We start from the raw sequence: 19,286 nt of genomic DNA, 5'->3' as shown, positions 1-19,286 counted from the left end.
GCCATTATTTTTGTTTCTCTGGGTCTTAAGTACTAGCGAGAACGTCTTTGAGAAAAGCACTCCATCTGGTGGCAGGCTGTAAAAAAACAGAACAAAAAACCACCCAATATAGATCATAGTCCTGTCAAGAAGAGCAAAACATAGATGTTGCTGCCGAAGGAGAAAGAGTTGCTATGTCATAAATAAGATTAGTCTGAAATGTTCTAACACTCGGTAAATTAGAACAAGTTTTGCTATAGGAATAAGTTTCTACATCAAATGTAATCCAACCACCTTCCAAATAGTTATTTGAGAAGAGTAGTCCCCTCCCCCGAAAAAAAATCCCATTCTAAATGAAAGAGTAGTTTAAATCTTACATATTAATTCATTTTGGTGTACTGAGTTCTTTATTTAGGGTCATTCAATCTTTACCACCACTCCATATCTGAAAAGGCCTAAGTAAGGGCATGCAAAGGGGAAGGATAGTCTTGTGGTGAAAGCCCAGGACTGCGAGTACCACAGACTTCCTGTGCAATATTGGGCAAGGCTGTCCCAGCTTTCCCCATCTATAAAATAAGGGTAATAAAACTGACCTCCCCAGGGTCTTGTGAGGGTTTGTCTACACACACAAGCTGTACCCTTTTAACTAAACTAGTATACTTAAAGCAATACAACCTCTCTATGCCTACATAAAAACAGTTACCAACCTTTCTGCAACTGTAGTTCTTTGAGATGTATTGCACATGTCCATTCCAACTTAGGTGTGCACACACCCCAAGCACAGTTACTAGAAATGTCTCCCTTAGTGGTATGCATTGGGTCAGCTCCAGTGCCCCCTGGTGCCACGTGCTCATAGCACCGGTATAAGGTGCCCTGCCAAGCCCACACCCCTTCAGTTTCTTCTTACCAACCATTCTGACAGAGGGTCGGCGGCTGGGTCTCGGAATGGACATGTGCAACACATCTCAAAGAACAACAGTTACAGAAAGGTTAGTAACTGTTTTTTCTTCTTCAAGTGCTTGCACATGTCCATTCCAATGTAGGTAACTCACAAGCAGTTGCACAGGAGGTGGACTCTGAGTTCAAGGACAAGCTGACTGCAACACTGCACTGCCGAAGTAGGCATGGTCTCTGGCTTGTTGGGTAGTTGCATAGTGCACTGAGAACGTGTGCACCAAGGACCAGGTTGCTGCCCTGCAGATGTCTTGAATAGGGACGTAAGCCAGGAAAGTGGCTGAAGAACCCTGAGATCTTGTGGAGTGAGCAGTCAGGTTAGGTGGAAGAGGGACCCCTGTGAGGTCATAACATGCCCAGATACACAAAATAATCCAAGACCAAATCCTCTGGGCAGAGATAGGGAGCCCCTTCATTCTCTCAGCTCTCACTATTAGCCACTGAGTCCATCTGCGGAAATGTTTGGTCCTCTGAATATAGAACGCCGCAGCCCGTCTAACACCTAAGGAGTGCAGATGTTGTTTTACCTGCGTGCATGCGGCTTTGGATAGAATACTGGTAGAAAAATTGCTTGGCTGCAGTGGAATTATGAAATCACTTTTAGGAGGAACTTTGGATGAGGGCACAGCTGTACTTTATCTCTGAACAAGATTGTATATGGGATTCCGACATGAGGGCTCAGATCACCAAAACTCTCCTGGCTAAAGTGATGGCCACTAAAAGGTCCACCTTCCAGGAGAGGTGCAACAGTGAGCATGTTGCTAATGGCTCAAAGGGAAGGCCCATCAGCTTTGCCAGGACAAGGTTTAGGTCCCAAGGAGGGATTGGTTCCTTTACCTGAAGGAACACCCTCTCCAGGCCTTTGGGAAAATGGATTACCATTTCGTGCAAAAAAACAGATCTGTTGTTGACCTTAGGATGGAAAGCTGAAATGGCCATCAGGTGGACTTTGATTGAAGAAATGGTGGTACCTTGTTGTTTTAAGAGTAGAAGGTACCCCAAAACAAGCTGCAATGAGGACTGCATCGGTGGAACCCTGCATTGGGAAGACCAGATGGAGAATAGTTTTCACTTTGCCAGGTAAGTTGCCTTGGTAGAGGGTTTTCTACTGCCTAGGAGGACTCTACAAATCTGCTCTGAGCAAGCTTGCTCATCAGGATTCAGCCATGAAGGTTCTAGGCTGTCTGATGAAGAGCTGAGGTTTGGGTGGAGCAGCTTACTATGGACCTGGGTGATCACGTCCAGGTGCAGAGGGAGCCAGATTTAGGGTTCCACCAAAAGGCTTTAAGAGAGTGGTGAACCAGTGCTGTCTGGGCCACACCAGGGATATAAGGATGATTTGTGCTTGATCCTGCTTAATCTTCAACAGAAACTTGTGAATTAATGGAATGGGGGGAAAGGTGTAATACAAGTAAGTTGTCCATGCCAACAGGAAGATGTCTGTAACAGAGCGCAGGCTGCGGCCCCACAGGGAGCAAAACTGATGGAATTTTTTTGTTACTGCGGGTAGCAAACAGATCTATAAAGGGAGTCCCCCCAGCTTTGAAAGATGTCCCTTGTGATATCTAGATGAAGGCACCGCTCATGGTGAGTGGAGAAGGACATGCTGAGGTGATCTGTGAGCTGGTTCTGTATACCCACAGGTAAGATGCTCCTGGCATGGGGGCAGGGGGAGGGGGAGAGAACACTCTGCCCGGCCTGTTGAGATAGTACATGATGGCCGTATTGTCCATGAGAACCAAGACTGCATTGTCTGTAATGTATGTTAAGAATGCCGGCAGGCCAGGCAGACTGCTCTGAATTCTCTGATATTGATAGGGAGCGAGAGCTCTTCTTCAGACCACACACCTTGAATCCTGAGGTGCCCTAGATGGGCTCCCCACCCCATCACCAAGGCGTTGGAGACCAGGTATATGGACAGTTAGGGCCTCAAAAAGGGTCTTCCCACGCAGACTGTGAGGCGCTGGACTTGACCCGAAGGATACCACTAACAGAAAAAATTCCAGCAACTTTACTTGGGGCGCATGCACCCCTACATTGAAATGGACGTGTGCAAACACCTGAAAAAACCTGCATCCACACTAAAGGTTCCTTACACGGGTATAGCTTATTCTCATAAGGAAAGAGGAATACACTATACTGCACCATTATACCAGTGTATCTGTGTCCACACTAAGGCTCACACTAATATAGCTATTTCAGAAATCAAATCAATCACACTCCTAATGGAAATTGTTATACTAATACAAAAATCTACATGTAGACCAGGCCTTAATACATTCTAGTTTGCAAACCGCATTGAGATCCACAGATGGAAGGTAAGTGTATACTTTGATTAGATCATGTTTAAAAATCTGATCCTTAGAACTTTCATCCTCTTCAGAGTGGATATTTCTATTTTTGGAAAGACTTCTATTGCGAGCAAAACATTTTAATTTTCATTAAATATTTTTGGCCAATTGCAAGAATTAATAATGGCAACTGTTAATAAGATAGTATGTTAAGAAAGATAATCCCTTTTCAGTTAATTCATTTGCAGTTAAAATGGTCAAGAAAAGCACTACAGATGTTCAGATAACAGTCATAGAAATGAGGGAGACCTATTAGGTCATTTCTGCAGTCATTGCAGCATTGTTCTATACAGTACATCAACTGCTTTGTCCAGTCCAATTTTAAAATATTCCAGTGGGGCGCCACATACCTTCGGGAAACTATCACAGTCAGGGAGTTTTCCATTTTCTTAATTTCATCCCAATATTCCTAGTTATATGCTCGTATATCATGTTAAATAATCCCTTTATTTAGTATTAACCATCTACACATACTGGAAGAATGTAATAATCACTTTCTCACCCTCCCCCACTCCAGCAAGTTGTCACTTATTCAAATTATCCATGTTTATTTTATCATCTCAACTGTTTCTATTGCTCCTTTTGAATTCTCCCCAGATTCTCTAGACCTCCATAATGAGGTGCCCACAGTGGAGAGGATACTCCAGGAGTGGTTGTACCACAGCTGTCGGCAGAAACTACGTAGTTCTATCCAGATAAATTGTGCAATACATTTTGTATGTGTGATGATCATCGTGTTGTCTGACAATGGGGATTGAGCTGAGGCCCTCCAGAGACAAAAAAACCATTACTCTCTTCAACTTAACTTAAAGAACCACCCATTCAAGATGAAAGCTGTACCAGACTTAAATCCTTTGTGAACAGGCCAGCAAGTAAGTCACACTGACTGGTAGGCTACAGATGTTGTGCAAATTACAATGGCTTTATCCTAGTGCATTGAAAACATCTCCGATATACTTTTCCCTTTTCACCCCAGTGCTCTCTCAGCATTTTTGCTTTCCAGGTTTCTCCCTTCCATTTGATGTGTAGATTTCAAAACTTATTCCCCCAGATGTACAAGCTTGCATTTTTCTAAACTAAACCTCAGTTCTTTACGGTTAAAGCCCAGTGAAGTCAATGGAAGGACTTTGGATCAAGCCTTACCTTTTAACCTTTCTGTCTCTTAGGCCACATCTACACTGGTGAAGACACACTAAGTTGATGGGAGAGCGCTCTTCTGTCGACATCTGTACTCCACCTCCCCGAGAGGAGAGCATCTCCCATCAACATAGCACAGTATAGACGCTGCTATAAATCCACTTAAATTACGTCAATGTCATTCACATAATTTACGTAACTGAACTAGCATAACTGAGACAGATTTACAGCTTTAGTGTACACCAGCCCTTAGACTGTATTGGGCATACTTATCAATTTACGTTTGAATAGAGGCTGAGTCACCAAAACAGGGGTGTGGGTGATGTCAGTGTGATTGATCTTCAGCTGGTTTATCTTGTCACAGCTCCATTAACTTCAGTGGATCTGCCCCTGCATGATGTAAGAGCCATCTTGCACAGGGATGGGTAGAACATTTCATCCTGAAAGGTTTCAAAGCACTTTACATAAACAGGAGGAATTATTATATTGCCACTAAATGTCTTCTAGGGCGGGACACAGCAGCTGTTTGATATTTCACAGCAGCATGAGACATGTTAGGACAGGAAGCGAAAAATAGGGTCTGCAATCGAAACTTCAGAGGAAAGCATGTCAGCCAAAATATAAACACCAATATTGGAATTGGGCCAGGATTAACTTCCTTGGTGTTTGGGGTGGGGTGGGGGGGGGAATGGTAGGTGGTTAGGACCTCTGCTTTCCATCTGACCTGAAACACGATACCATTGACAACACAGTTGCCCCTAACACCAAACTGGGGTTTTGGTTGACCTCCTGACTCAAACATACCTGCAGCACCTCACCCTTCCTGATATGGTCCCCATCTAAGCACTGGCTAGGCCCAAATCTACTTAGCTACTGCCATATGACAAGATATTTGTAAACTAAAGCATCCTACAGCATTATAAAAGCACGCGTGTGTGGGGAGGGGTGGGGGGAGAATATCAATTTCTCATCATCATAAAGAATGTTCTTCCAAAACTTAAAAACAGACCTACAGACAAAATGGTTGAAAGGTGAAATTTTCCCACTGACATAGCCCTTATTGAAAAGAGCTTTTTGTTTGTTCCAGACAAAAATTATCCTGATCTGATCAAATTATAAGCCTTTGAAAAATCATGTAAGTGGTTTAGTCAATTTGTAAAAGCAAGCAGCTAAAGGGTGATCACTAGACATTTATTCATGGCTAAGTTATGTATGTAGCAAAAGAGCTAATTAAGTATATTGTTCTGAATTGGAAAGGATAGCTGGGGCAGCAAGAAAAGATTTGAAGACCTTGTAAGGTTCAAAGTAGTTAGGGAGGGTTGATGGAGACCTAAAGTGCAAAACAGCTTCAAAACTCTGTTCTAATGTATATCAGCACTGAAGCTGATGGGGTTTAACTGCTATAATCTGGAACTGTATGGTTAGACACCACTGAAATGCTGTTGCATACGGTTTAGTGGTCTTCAGCGATATCTAGCCATACAGTTCCAGATTACAGAATTCATACTTACTATTGGCAATTTGTTGGAAGCCAACAGAACTTTGGAGTCCTGGAAAATATACCACTATTTCCCCCGCTCCTTTTTCTCTCCCCCCATATTTGAAAAAATTTCCTAGTTAATCCCATGCAAAAGCTTTGTTAACAGAACAATAAGGCAGCATGGTTAAAACACTTAAAGATTAGGAAAGGCTAAAGTTAAAGGTACATGCACAAACTTAATTCTGACCCTTGAGGAAGACGTCTTTAAGCACACGATCATGTGCTATTTAGTGTAGGCTTTTGTAAGGAACAGTACTGGATGTGCCAGGTTTGCAGAGATAAGAAGCTGTAAGTTGGTATCTGTACCACACAAACCATTCTATTTGCAGGTTTTTTAAAGCATTTATTAAAAGAGGAGGAAACAGACTCCTAAAACTTTCTCATCTGGGAGAAGTTGGGCATAGGAGTTATCAATTAAAACTAAAAGACTTAGAAAATCATACTGAAGATGTCATATTTGGTTTAACAGGTTTTGGTGGAAAGGCAGCCCTGGCTTACAAGCCAAACTCCTTGCTTCTGGCTGCATTGGGTAAAAAGAAAAGGCATATTTTTAAGAGTAACAGTAAATAATAAAAAAAAATTATAGATACTACCCCATTAGTCCAAAACTAAAAGATAAACCCTAATATAAAAGTAAGTTAACCTTTGCATTTCAACCCAAAATAAAGTCCAAATAAACCCTACAGGATTTGACAGTTGCAATGTTGTGTAGTTGACAGGAGTTTTGCAATCTCTCCCTGAAAAATTTGTATTTTACAATTATTCAGAAACTTTCACTGTAGAGCTGTCCCTCTGCTGACTTGGCACTGAGGTGGCTGTGTCAAGCTCCTCTTGAGTTACAAGGAAATCTAAAAGGAAACTTTAAAAAGTCAAGTAGTTTTGCTGTTCTCAGAGCTGGACACCACATTCAACTCTTGAGTTCTCCATTGATGACACAGAGGAAAATCTTTGGGTTCTGGGCGGATTCTTCAGGACTTTGCCCTACAACTAAGCATCAGGTCTCACATTCTCCATCCCTGGAATGTGCTAGGCACTTAGGCTGTATTTCCTGTTTTGACAGTTGTCTGGCTGTGCCCACATATGGGGGTATCCAAAAGAATGTGCAATATGTTTGGAAACACTTCACAGTGCAAGTATATAGTCTTTGTTAATGTCCACAACTGACTCAACTCTCTAGTGAACAAAGATACCTCCCCACATCAGTGGACAGTTTAGGGGCACAGAAAACCAATGTGGAGAGAATAGTGTAAGCCAGACATCTTGACCCCAATTCAGGATTGCCTAACTGAATGCTCCTCTTTACTGATACCTTCTCCCCATACACTCAGTTAACAACTCTGTTCACGTCCACATGGTGGATGGGAAGTTGTTCCCCTTTCCCCTAGTGACCCAACCCATCAAAGATGAGGAGATGGCCGGCTCTCAGACTAAAAGCAGATTCCTCATCACACAAGAAGCCAGATGAGGAGCACCTTGTGCAGCTTTGCCCCCCCCCCCACCTCTGCAACTTACACTCACTCTCTCCCCCAGCCTTTTACATGTAAAGTTGGGAATACGTACAGAGAAGTGGAGGGTGTCGGCTGCACAAGGGCCAGGAACAGAGTTTCAAACCCCTCCCTTGAGCTGGTTTCTCGGTCTGACAAAGAATCTATGCTATGCTTGAAGAGGGGCTGATGCACTAGCTCAGACAACCATCTCTGCTGGAACAGGGCTCTACAGAGAAGGAGATCACATTCCTCTTAGCCATGGTAACATACGTAGGACATTACTGGGCATGGAATAAAGGATGAAGAATAAAAAGGTGCACTTTGTTTCAGAAGCCTGAACAACATGGAACTAAATTGGTCACCGGGAGTCTGAATGAGGGCTGGGGTGTGTGCACGCAAACAGCAGTCAAAAGCGCATCCCCCCCACACGCGCATCCCCCACACACCCGCCCCCATTATCTGCTATGTTCCTGGACTGCCCTTGCCACAAATCATTTCATGAGCCCCAGCATGGTCCTGTTGCTCTCCTGCTTCTTGTAACTGTTTCCCCACCAAAGCACAGGGACACTCCAAAGCATAGGCCCATTTGCAGAACTAATGTAGTATCAGATAAGTCCCTGAGGTAAATACATTTTTGCAGGATCCACAGGAATTATTAAAAACAACACAAAGAAAAACTGCAGGAGAACAAAATGCAAAAGCGACAAAGAACTGCTACTTGCTAGCCATATATGGATGAGGAAAGAAAGACTAAAAAAAAACAAAACCATCCCTCAAGGTCAGGGTTGAGACACAAGTAGCACCATGGTGGAAGCTTGCAGTGCCACGACACATGCTATATCTGTTCTGTGGATAAATAAAGGAATTCAGTCTCCAGCACTATCAGGCTAACATTCCTTTAATAAGCACTAGTCACACAAATGAAGAAAAGTCCATTTTGTTAAGAAACTATCGTTTATAAAGTCTTGTTTTTAAAGTGTTTCAAAAATTGAGCATTAAATCCTTTTCATATTGTTCAGCTCGCATTGGAAAAACTTTCACACTGCAGAAGGTCAGAGGGTTCCATTACTAGTATACATACATATATATTTATTTGGGTTGAGAGGAAGCCCTGTAGGCTACCCTCAACAATCAACCACAGAACTCCCTGGGAAACCACAGGATTATCAAAACTGCAGGAAACTGAAAAATTTTATATAGAAATATTTTCAAAAACAAAACAAATGTTGGTTCGTGAACACTCCCATGATTTTGATTAAAAACAAAATATGGCTCATTTGAATGTTACTCTTATTGATGGTCCCAGTCCGGCTTCAATTTTTCCTCCCACCTGCAATTAAATCATAGTGATCATTCTTGCGCCATCAGCTTTTTCCCCTTACTAATTGGCGTAGAGTCCTCTAAATGAAAACACAGTCCAGGGTCTCAGAATACTCTGAGAAAATTTAGTTTAACTCAAACATGAGAAATACACTGAGAAAATGAAAATATTTCTGAACTGCCTTAATTACTGACAAGAGCTCATCTTTCCAAGACTGTGGAAATCATTTACTTCAATTTAGGAAAAATAAAAAGACTGCACACCTAACGTTACTGAACCACAAACCAGAAGAGTCCTGCATTTCTTATCATGAAGGTCAGCCAGCCAAAAGGAATAAACAACTGAGTATTAAGATTTCTGCATCTACTAAACAGATCTATTAAAGTGGATTTATCTGCACCATTTCCCTTAAATTGCAATCATGTCCTACTTTGTTGCAATTTTCTGTATTTTGTGAAAGAAATTATGTTACTAGTAGCTTAATCTTTCATTTTAGGTGGCATAGTAACAGTAGATCATGAAATACATATTGAGCTATGCCTACTCATCCCCTAGTTTCAAAGTGTCTAATGTCAGTAGCCCACTTAGATTTTTTGTGGGACAAATATGCAAATTAGTTGCATCTTTATGAAAGAGTGAAAGCAATCAGAATTACCTAACGCTCCTTTTCACCACGTCAACATACATGCTGGTCAAAACCAAACCATTGGTGCATTTCCATACAATGCTAACATTTTCTCTCATACAAGCTTCTTCAAGACTGTTGAGCAATAGGATGCATTCTGCATTCTAAAGCATAAAAAATATTTGTATCACCTGACGTGTTTCTACCTTGTTTTGGTTCACAAGCGTCCAAAATATATAGGTTAAAAATGTGAAAAATAATGGCACCATCATGGTAATCACCCACTGAACATCAGTAAACGTGTGGAGCAATTTACTCACTACGTTATCATAAACATTTTTGATACAAATCTTTGATCCTAGCAAAGATTTAATGGCAGAGCCTTGGTCTTGTTACTAAAAATTTCGTAACATCACAAAAAAAAAATCTACATTTTACTAGTATACCTATCACCATAATTGTAAAAACATAAAACATACAGCATACTAGTGTAATTATCAGTATAAATAACTTGAAATGAACAAAATATAGTTTGTGTTTAATTACTATTTCATGAACCTTTTCAATGAACCTTCCAGTCAGTGTGAAATAACGAGATTCTACAGTATATGTTTAAATTTGTATTTGAACTCTTTAGGGGCACAGATCTTGTCTTATGCACATATCACTATTCCAATATTAAATTAATGCAGGGATTTTCAAGGCATTTTAACTGGAGTTGGGTGTCTTCTTTGCAAATTCCAGCATGCATCAGTACACCTTTAGTTCTATACACTTTAAAACAGTTGGTACAAATATTGATGGGGCCGGACCACACCATAAAGCCATTCATTCAGAGTAACTCTTTGGCTGATGGAGATAAAGCAGTATGTGTGAGGGAGAGTGTACTTTATCCTTACTTTTTCCTGTGGTACACAAGCCAGAAGACACTGCTTATACTGTATAGCTAGATACTGTGATAAAGATCTATACTGGAGAGATCCCACAATATTTTTTTCCAACATTTCTATGTCCAGGTATGTGTTTCATCATTCAGAAAGTACATCTCATGAGAGTGCAATTCTTCTCCAAAACACATTAAAAGGCTCTTACTATTACTTTTCCATGTGGTCCACACTACGAAAAGTTTGGGAACTTCTGCAATAAAGCAAATGTATACATGGGAAAAATTTCAATCCATACATTCAGTATTCCTCCAGCCTCAACCCACTGTTGAAGCTGTAATACGTCGCTCAGGCGTGTGAAAATTCTACACCAGAGTAGCATAGTTAAGCCAACCTAAGTCCCCATGTACACTGTGCTAGGTAGAGGGAAGAATTCTTCTGGCAACTGGACTTCCGGCTCTCAGGGAACTGGATTATCTACATCGATGGGAGAATCCCTCCCGCTGGTGTAGGTCGATCGTAGAAGATCTCCCAGTCGATCGCGATCTCCGGCGTAGTGTGGCTGCAGCTAAGGAAGACTCCCGGTGTACTCCGGCCCCACACCGCTCCCCGAAGCAGCCATCGCAGCCCCGTGGCCCAGGGGTCTCTCGCCGTGCACTACTCCTGCCTGCAAGTACCACCCCAGGAGCTCCCACTGGCTGGGAGAGCTGCGAGGGCAGTACTTGCAGAAAGGGGCAGTGCGCAGAGCGCTGTGCCTCCCCCCGGGGAGCGGTGTGGGGCCGGGGTAGGCAGGGAACCTGCCTTAGTTCTGCTATGGCCGCCGCTGAGCGGGAGCTGCCAGAGGTAAGTGGTGCCCAGAGGGAGGCCGTACCCCAACCCTCATCCCTGAGCTCCTTCCGGAGCTAGCACCCCATACCCTCTCGTGCACCCCGAACCCCCTCCTGTACCCCAAGCCCCACCCTGAGCCCTCTCCCAGAGCCAGCACCCCAAACCCCTCCTGCACCCCAACCCCCAGGCCCCTCCCAGAGTCAGCAGCCCAAACCCTGTCCTGCACCCCAAGCCCCAGCCCTGACCCCCTCCCAGAGCCAGCACCCCATATCCCCTCCTGCACGCCAACACTGTGCCCCAGCCCAGAGCCCCTTTCCAGAACTTTCACCCTGTACCCCAACCCCAGCTCCCTCCTGGAGCCAGCATCCCATAGCCCCTTCTGTACCCTGAACCCCCTCTTGCACCCCAAGCCCTAGCCCTGACCTCCCTCTCAGAGCCAGCACCCTGTACCCCCCTGCACCCCAACACTGTGCCCCAGCCCAAAACCGCTTTTTAGAGCCCTCATGTCGCATCCCCTCCTGCACCCCAACCCCCTGCTCAGCTCAGCCCCTCCCATACTGTCAACCCCAGCTCAGAGCCCGCACCCCAACCCCCTGCCCCAATCCAGTGAAAGTGAGTGAGGGTGGGGGAGACTGAATGACAGGGGCAGGAATGGAGTGAGCGGGGCGGGGCTTTGTGGTAAGGGCAGGGCCTCGGGGAAGGGGCAGGGTAGATCCTGGGTTGCCCTTAGATACAAAAAGTGATCTTGGACGTAAAAAGGTTGGAGACCACTGGTTTACACTGAAGTGCTACAGTGGTGCAGCTGTGCTGCCATAGTGTTTTAAGTGTAGTCAAGCCCCAATAAACTCTTAAAAAACAAACAAACAAACAAAAAACAAAACTCAGAATTATTCTGAACTCAATGTTTTCTATAGTCTCATACTGCTGCATAATTAAGTTCCCAGGTTGGCGTTAAAAATTTATCCACGCATCACCAGTAATTTATCCATATTCACAGAATTTCTATCATCACACTGATGTAGAAGAAAAACTCAGTTTTAAGAACTTTACATTTAACTCCTTTGTTAAAACAATCTGTATCTTAAAATTACGCTCACGCAAAAACAAATGAAGATAAATCAGAGAGATACTGTAAACATTAAATAAAGATAATATTACAGTTAATCACAGGCTACGCGAGAGAAACTTGCGTTTTTAAAATCAGTATTGCATTTTTTTTTTTTAAATTCCAATTGATACCTTTTACTAGGAGACAGCACATGTGTGATAAAGCATACCAAAACATGAGAATAATACCCTCTTTGCGTTCAATGACCACAAAGTATATTATATCAGAATTCTTCTGGTTACTATTATGAAATACTGCAAATGATGTGCTAATATGGACCTCATACCTGCACAAATCCTCACTTCAGTGTCATTCCGTGCGGGTGCAAGATCCAAACTACTGCAACTGTTTATGGGCTCAGAACCAGAGAAAACTGTTTCGTAATGTATATGAAAGGTTACAGAACAAACTACTTTATGAACACCATAAATTACCATTCGTATGGTTAAAGCATGTATGCCCAATATCTCAGATTTGCATACTGTACTGAATAAGATTATTAAAGAGTACAATCATTAGCATTGTACAGAAATAATATTGGGTTTTATTTGTTTTGTGGGTGCTCTCCATTGGTTGATGTGGGTGGGTTGCTCTTTCCAGCTATTGTGGAGGTTAAAGGACATAAAAACAGCCATATTGGGTCAGGCCAAAGGTCCATCTAGCCCAGTATCCTGTCTTCTGACAGTGGCCAATGTCAGGTGCCCCAGAGGGAATGGACACAACAGGTAATCCATCCCGTCGCCCATTCCCATCTTCTGGAAAACAGAGGCTAGGGACACCATCCCTGCCCATCCTGGCTAATAGTCATTGATGGACCTATCCTCCATGAATTTATCTAGTTCTTTTTTTAACCTTGTTATTGTCTTGGCCTTCTCAACATCCTCTGGTTGAGAGCCTACTGCAAACTTTCTGCACTGAAATGCATTTCATTCTCAAAACTCATGGCAAGGAAGCAGCATACAATCCAGTAATTAATTTCATCACATTTATTAAAATAGCTTTATTACAAAAAATTGTTATAACCAAAATTGAACACTGTAAATTACCACTGATCTTAATGTGTGTACGTGTGAGGCAGCGAGAGAGAGAAAAACTTCTGCACAACAATTCAGATGCAATTATCTTCCACAACCAAATGTTTGGTTCCAGTTTTCATATAGTTCCAGATCTTTTGAAGACACACTGGGTCGCACAGTTTTGAAAGCATTGTCAAAGTCAAGAAAAGAAATAGGCCGAACTTGTTCGGGTGTGATGGTTGCAATGTCCAGGGACTGAAGGCTACGGATAGGACCTAAAGAAGCTTCTCGACAGAGCTGTGTCATGTCTGCCCCAGAAAATCCATCAGATTTTTTAACTATGAGCTCAACTTCCTCTTCTCTTAGACAGCAGTGCTCCTTTGACATCAGACGAGTTACAATCTGCTTCCTAGCTGAAGCTTCAGGAAGAGGGATGTACAGCCTTTTTACCAGTCTTCTTCGGGCAGCCTCATCAATTTCTTGCGGACGATTTGTTGCTCCCACCACTAGAATACGGTCTTCAGACGAGGTTGTTGCTCCATCCAACTGGACTAAAAATTCAGTTTTTATTCTTCTAGAAGATTCATGTTCCCCATCTCCACGCTGAGACAAGAGAGAATCGATTTCATCAATGAAAATCACAGCTGGCTGCTGACATCGTGCCACAGTGAACAGTGCACGGACCATCTTTTCCCCCTCACCTACCCACTTGGAGGTCAGCGAAGAGGCACTAATGCTAAAAAAAGTAGCTCCTGATTGACACGCAATGCACTTGCCTATAAGAGTCTTGCCTGTCCCAGGGGGGCCAAAGAGAAGAATTCCTTTGGGAGGACCACGTAACCCTGTAAAGATGTCTGGTCTCAGCATAGGCCAGACTACTATCTCCTTTATAGTTGCTTTAGCAAAGTCTACTCCAGCAATGTCATCCCAGTTCACTGGAGGTCCATGGTCCATGATCTCGTGCATAATAAGTTCAATCATTTTTGGTTCTATGTTCTTCAAACGTTCATCCACTGGAAATGAAGACTCTGTTGGTCCAGCGCCATAAGGTTTATACTGCGGCCCTCCATTTTCATTCCCATCTTGTCTTGGCACCGGAGGGACAAATTTTCCAAATGGACCCCGAGACCTTCCAGCTCCCAAAGATTTTTTAATACCACCATAGGATGAGACTGGTGTGCGTTGAGGCTGATTGTGATATTTCTTTTGCTGGTCTACCCAGAGCTGTTCTTTTGCAGTTTTAAAACCATTGCTCTCCTCACTCCCATTTCCACTCCCTACAAAATTCTTGGCTTCTGTACTAGTGGAGGGCTTGGAAGAAGCAAGGCTAGAAGAAGTTGTATTGCTGCTTTCATCACTGGAGCTATAAAATGTTTTCCTTTTCCCTGGGTTTCCAGACCCTGCCGGAAGAGAGGAGTGATTAGAAAAAGACAAATTCTGCCTAATCTCAAAATGACTTGGGGGTTTCACAGAACCGCCACTTGCTGCTTTGTTGTTTCCGGATAATGGACTTGCACAGAAACCTGTATTAGGCAGTTCATTTAAAGAGGCAGAGGAGGCAGGAAGTATATCTGTAGTTTTGGTCACAGAAGGCACACTACTTTGAAGACATTTCAAAGACGAGAGACTCTCAAGAATATCTGGTCCCTGACTTATACATTTTGATGAGCTAGCCCAGAGATCGGTATCTACAGCACTGCTGCACACATTGAGTTTAGGCAGACCTGGAGTAACAGAGGCACTGACCTCCTTATCAACTACCACAAAGGCATCTGCTGGTGCCATCAGAGAGCTTTGGAACTTTTTGCCAGCTTGCATCAACTCTTGAACACTCTTTAATTCAAACACATTACTTGTTGTCAAGGAGGACTGCCACTTGTCACTGTCATTTTGCTGACATCTTGCCAAAGTCAAAATGTTTTCAGCATAGTTATTCAAGCCAGTCTCTGTGTTGTCAGAGTCAATAATGGCAGAGTATTTCTCTGCATATTTTTTGAACAGGTTGGTAGCACAGACCTGGGAGATCTCAGAGTTTGCCCATGCATACTGAATGCGCAGAATCTGTGCACGGTATCCATCTGCCTTCTGTCCTGGTGTACAGGTGTCAGAGGTAATAGCAAAGTAATTCTTCTGCCATTCACTCAGGTGTACAGCACTAGAGACAGGTGTCTGCATGATCTATGCTGAAACAAATAGAAAGATTTAGCATTAAGATACAAAGAAAAAAGTTAATTTCAGCATCTACTTAATTATATTTTTGCTATCTTCTCCCTTCTAAATTCATAAATGTATAGTTAATTAATTGCTAACTATTTTTAAGTCAGAGGGATAGTCAGCAGACTATGTATGACACTTAGCTGGGTTGCATACTTTACCATTCCTACAAAACAGGAACATTTATGGCATAAAACCATAAAGATCCAGGCTTTTCTCTCTCCTTTCAGACTGCTCCTTATAACAGGTCTCCCTGGGAGAGGGGTTAAAAGGAGAACTGCAGGGTAACAGATGGCCAGATGAGGTAGACTAACTAAACACAAGTCAGCAATGGTTAACCCTTATTGGGGAGAAGTCTATAGAGTATTACTTAAGACAAGTATTTAGTTGCCAGAATGAAGAATCTGTTACTATGATCCTAGTAGAAATGATGAATACACATAAAGTTTGTGGGTTGGAGGGGCGGGGGAAGAGACTGGAAAGCTCAGGGCGGAGTTAGTATAGGGTTTTTGTGATTTTTTTTTAAATGAAAATTAAGCGCATGCGTTACTTGATAGCAAATGCGAGAGTACCTTCCAATAATTCACCTTTTTAGATTAAAACTTCCCATTGCTTTGTTTCTGTCCACCAGTGAACTTTTTAGGTTTAGAAATCCCTTTAGAAATCAGCTATTTTTTATTTAAAATTGAGGATGCACTTCTTTTTACAGAGCTACAGCAAAAGGGGCTGAAAAGTATGAAAGATGAAATATGGCCTGGAATGAGCTTTTCACTAAGTTTGGAAAAATATATATATACATACATTGTATTTGATTGACTTTCAAAGTTATTGTCTCTTTGAAGTGTGCTTATCAGGCACATGCAATGCTAATTTTGGTAAAGCCTAGACTTAATGGTATAAGTACAGGCACATGTGCATGCTCAGTTTGGGAAATCCACAATTATCTCAAAAGACTTTATAAAGAGCTCTTATCCTGCACCAGTCAACTCTCTTCTTCCAGTTCTTCAGTCTCCCCACAAACTGTGTTTGTTTCAGTGTGTTATAGTTCCAAACTGATCAGGTTCTAGTTCTTTGGCCTCAGAGTGCATTGTGACTTTCAGTAAATTTAAATCGATGACTGTGGAGTAGAAATTCAGTATGCTTATAACTGAGCATTTAATCTGGGCTCCAGAACCTATGTCACTGGTAATGATACACAAGATGGAAACAGTCCATCCTGAGTCTCACATCCTAGCCTGAGTTTGCAAACCTGCCATTTAGAGAGAAAAAAAATTATTTGCAAACCCAGCACATCCAGATTAGAAATCAGTGAGCCACAATGAATATGGAACCCCACAACGCAATTTTTACAATCTTTCAGGGTAAAGCCCATACAACGCTCTTAAATTTACAATATAAATGAGATTAGAACACTGGTGATACACATCACAAACAACATAATTCACAAATATAACTACATTACTTAAAATTAGCTGCAAGCAATTTGCTTCCTATGCCTAACAGAACAAACAGCACATTTAGAGACAGGATGCCATTCATAGCTCAGATTACACATCAGACACTTCTTACTAAATGAATACACATTTCAGGAACATTTCATAAAGTGCAATAGGTTACAACCAGTGTGTCTGTAGTTTAATGGTGGAAATTCATACTGTAAATTCAGTTATTGCAAGGTACATGCTCACATGGAGTTTCTTCATAAAGCTGCTCAAGAGATTGCATCCTGTACTACACATGAAGTCCCAATTTTAAAATAAAGCTCATTTTTTGTTTCCATGATTCCAAGGAAAACATCTTAAATTTTGAACCAGATGGAAAAGTGAACAGAGAAGTATGTCAAATGAACAACAAAGTACTCATGTAGCAAGTATGCTTGCAGTTTCACTATCCAGGGGCTAGACTCACTGATTGTCAAATTGACCATGCCTATTTTATTAACCTACAGGCATTTAGAGACAGGTATGAAATTAACAGAAAGGTCCAACAAGTTCAGTATCTGACAATCAGTATACTTTCAGGAAACAAAGGCCTTTGTTCAAGACTACCTCCCAATTTTATCTAGCCAATACACTGAACAACAGTTTGCAGGTATTAGAACTAAATCCACTTTCAAACTGTAGTCCCCCCACCCTACCAAAAAGCTAAAACACGAACTTTAAAGAGCTTCTGATGAAGCTTTCTAATAGACATCTAAACTCGAAAAAGTATTTCCCCGTGTACTGCTACTGACTCTGTTCCAGGATATAGTTGTATCTAGATAGTAACAATCTTTATAGAAGTACATTTAATAAAGCAACAATAATAAATCCATGACATGCACCATTTCACTTTAAATGATTAATTAAAGCTGTTCACCCTCAGCAAACCCAAAGATATGCAATTACCTGACAACCTCACACTGCATGCCATCTTATCCCTCTAGTCACATACCAATACATACTCATATTCAGGATGGCACCATAAATGCCAACTCTCAGACAACAGCCTGTAGGGAAGAAAATAGGAACAAAACGCCCAGAATCCCTAAGTATTGCTTCACGTTTAAACTGTCACAATTAGCAAGATAAATGGGAATCTTTAAAACTGCATTAGGTAATCACAGAAGGGTCCCTCACCAATTAGGGCCTGGTCCTGCAAACACTCTCATGCTTACCTAGAAGCAGCTGAACAGTGCCACTGACTTCAATGTGATTCTTCATATGCTTGAAGTACATGGGTAAATGCTTACAGGACTTGGGGCCAAGCCTCTAGATTAGATCCTCTGATCCTATTGTAAGTCAGTAAAACTAGAAGATAACAGCTATTACTAACCAGGATGTACACAACTTTTTTTTTTTAAATGGGGGGGGGGAGTTGAAATAATCAAGTAATAGCTGTTTAATATCACTTTGATGAGTATTTTTGTACTATGACTAGATCTGTCAACTTCCAATAAAGTGAGACAAGCCATTTTAGTTCTAAACTCACTGTTTCCTTTTATTATTCTGCAAACTGTACGGGATCAGCAGCAATGTCTACACCCATAGAAAAGCCCAGAGGAAGAAATTTAGGGGCTTGGCAAACCATGTGGGCTGGGCCCCACCTCTCCCCATTTCACCCGAGTTAGATATGGGGGCACTAAGCCCAGGGTCCTCCTACACCCTTACCTATTGCATGCGTACTTCCCGTAGGGAGCTGCTGCCTGGTCTCACCTGTGCAATCCAAACAGCTTCCCACGGGTATCAGCGTGTACACACGGGGGGAGGGGGGTTGAACCGATTTGAGTAAGGGGCTGGCGTAGCACGTTTCAGCCCACTGCTGCCCCCCCGCCTTCACACCCCCAGCCCGCAACAAGATCCCAGGGCGCCGCGCAGGGGGCCACTGAGCGCCCGCGTGCGGACCTCGAGCGCGCGCACAGCAGGCTCTGCGCGGACGGGGCGGGGGGGATCGGTGTCAGTCACCCCCTGGGGCCGCGCGTCTCCCAGAAACTTTCGCCCCACGCGCCTACGAACCGTCTCCCCCGCGCGCTCCACGCTCGTCTCGCGGGCTCCAATCCCGCCCTACCTTAGCCAATCAACCAACCAGCTCAGCGCCAGAGAGCGCCGACGGGGGTGGAGGGGAGACGCGCAGCCAATCAGAAGCCGGGGGGCGGACGGAGCGGGTAGAAAAAGATGTGGGGAAGTGAGCGCGCGCCGCCTTTAGTGGGTCTGGGGTACCTCACAGAAAGCCCCGCCTTGACGGCGCTCCCATTGGTCGTGCCAACAGCGCTGTCTTCCAATAGGAGCAGGATCCGTGCCGCGCGGGGGGTCGGATACCCAACAGGCGCCACTCGGGGCGGGCTCAGGCTGGGCGTTGGGGGC

General features: G+C 43.1%; 1 protein-coding gene across 5 annotated transcripts; it reads right to left on the bottom strand.

Annotated features, from left to right (window-relative positions):
• Positions 1-12,062: 12,062 nt before the first annotated feature.
• Positions 12,063-19,005, bottom strand: FIGNL1 (fidgetin like 1). Of its 5 annotated transcripts, none has more exons than XM_077810940.1 (3): positions 18,991-19,005; positions 18,101-18,214; positions 12,063-15,413 (listed from the first exon to the last, which is right to left on the bottom strand). In XM_077810940.1, the coding sequence occupies exon 3, from the start codon at positions 15,403-15,405 to the stop codon at positions 13,333-13,335; it is 2,073 nt and encodes a 690-aa protein (XP_077667066.1). In that variant the 5' UTR covers positions 15,406-15,413; positions 18,101-18,214; positions 18,991-19,005; the 3' UTR covers positions 12,063-13,332. The 5 variants fall into 5 exon arrangements, with proteins under 5 accessions (XP_077667066.1, XP_077667065.1, XP_077667068.1 ...); XM_077810939.1 differs by having other exon boundaries at positions 18,639-18,994; XM_077810942.1 differs by lacking the exon at positions 18,101-18,214 and adding an exon at positions 17,832-17,932 and having other exon boundaries at positions 18,639-18,994.
• Between the last annotated feature and the right edge of the window lie 281 nt (positions 19,006-19,286).

Source organism: Eretmochelys imbricata, chromosome 2 (genome assembly GCF_965152235.1).
Source record: "Eretmochelys imbricata isolate rEreImb1 chromosome 2, rEreImb1.hap1, whole genome shotgun sequence".
In the NCBI taxonomy this organism is placed as follows: domain Eukaryota; kingdom Metazoa; phylum Chordata; order Testudines; family Cheloniidae; genus Eretmochelys; species Eretmochelys imbricata.
The sequence above is the reverse complement of the archived record's forward strand: the minus strand, read 5'-3'. Positions and strand labels throughout refer to the sequence as shown.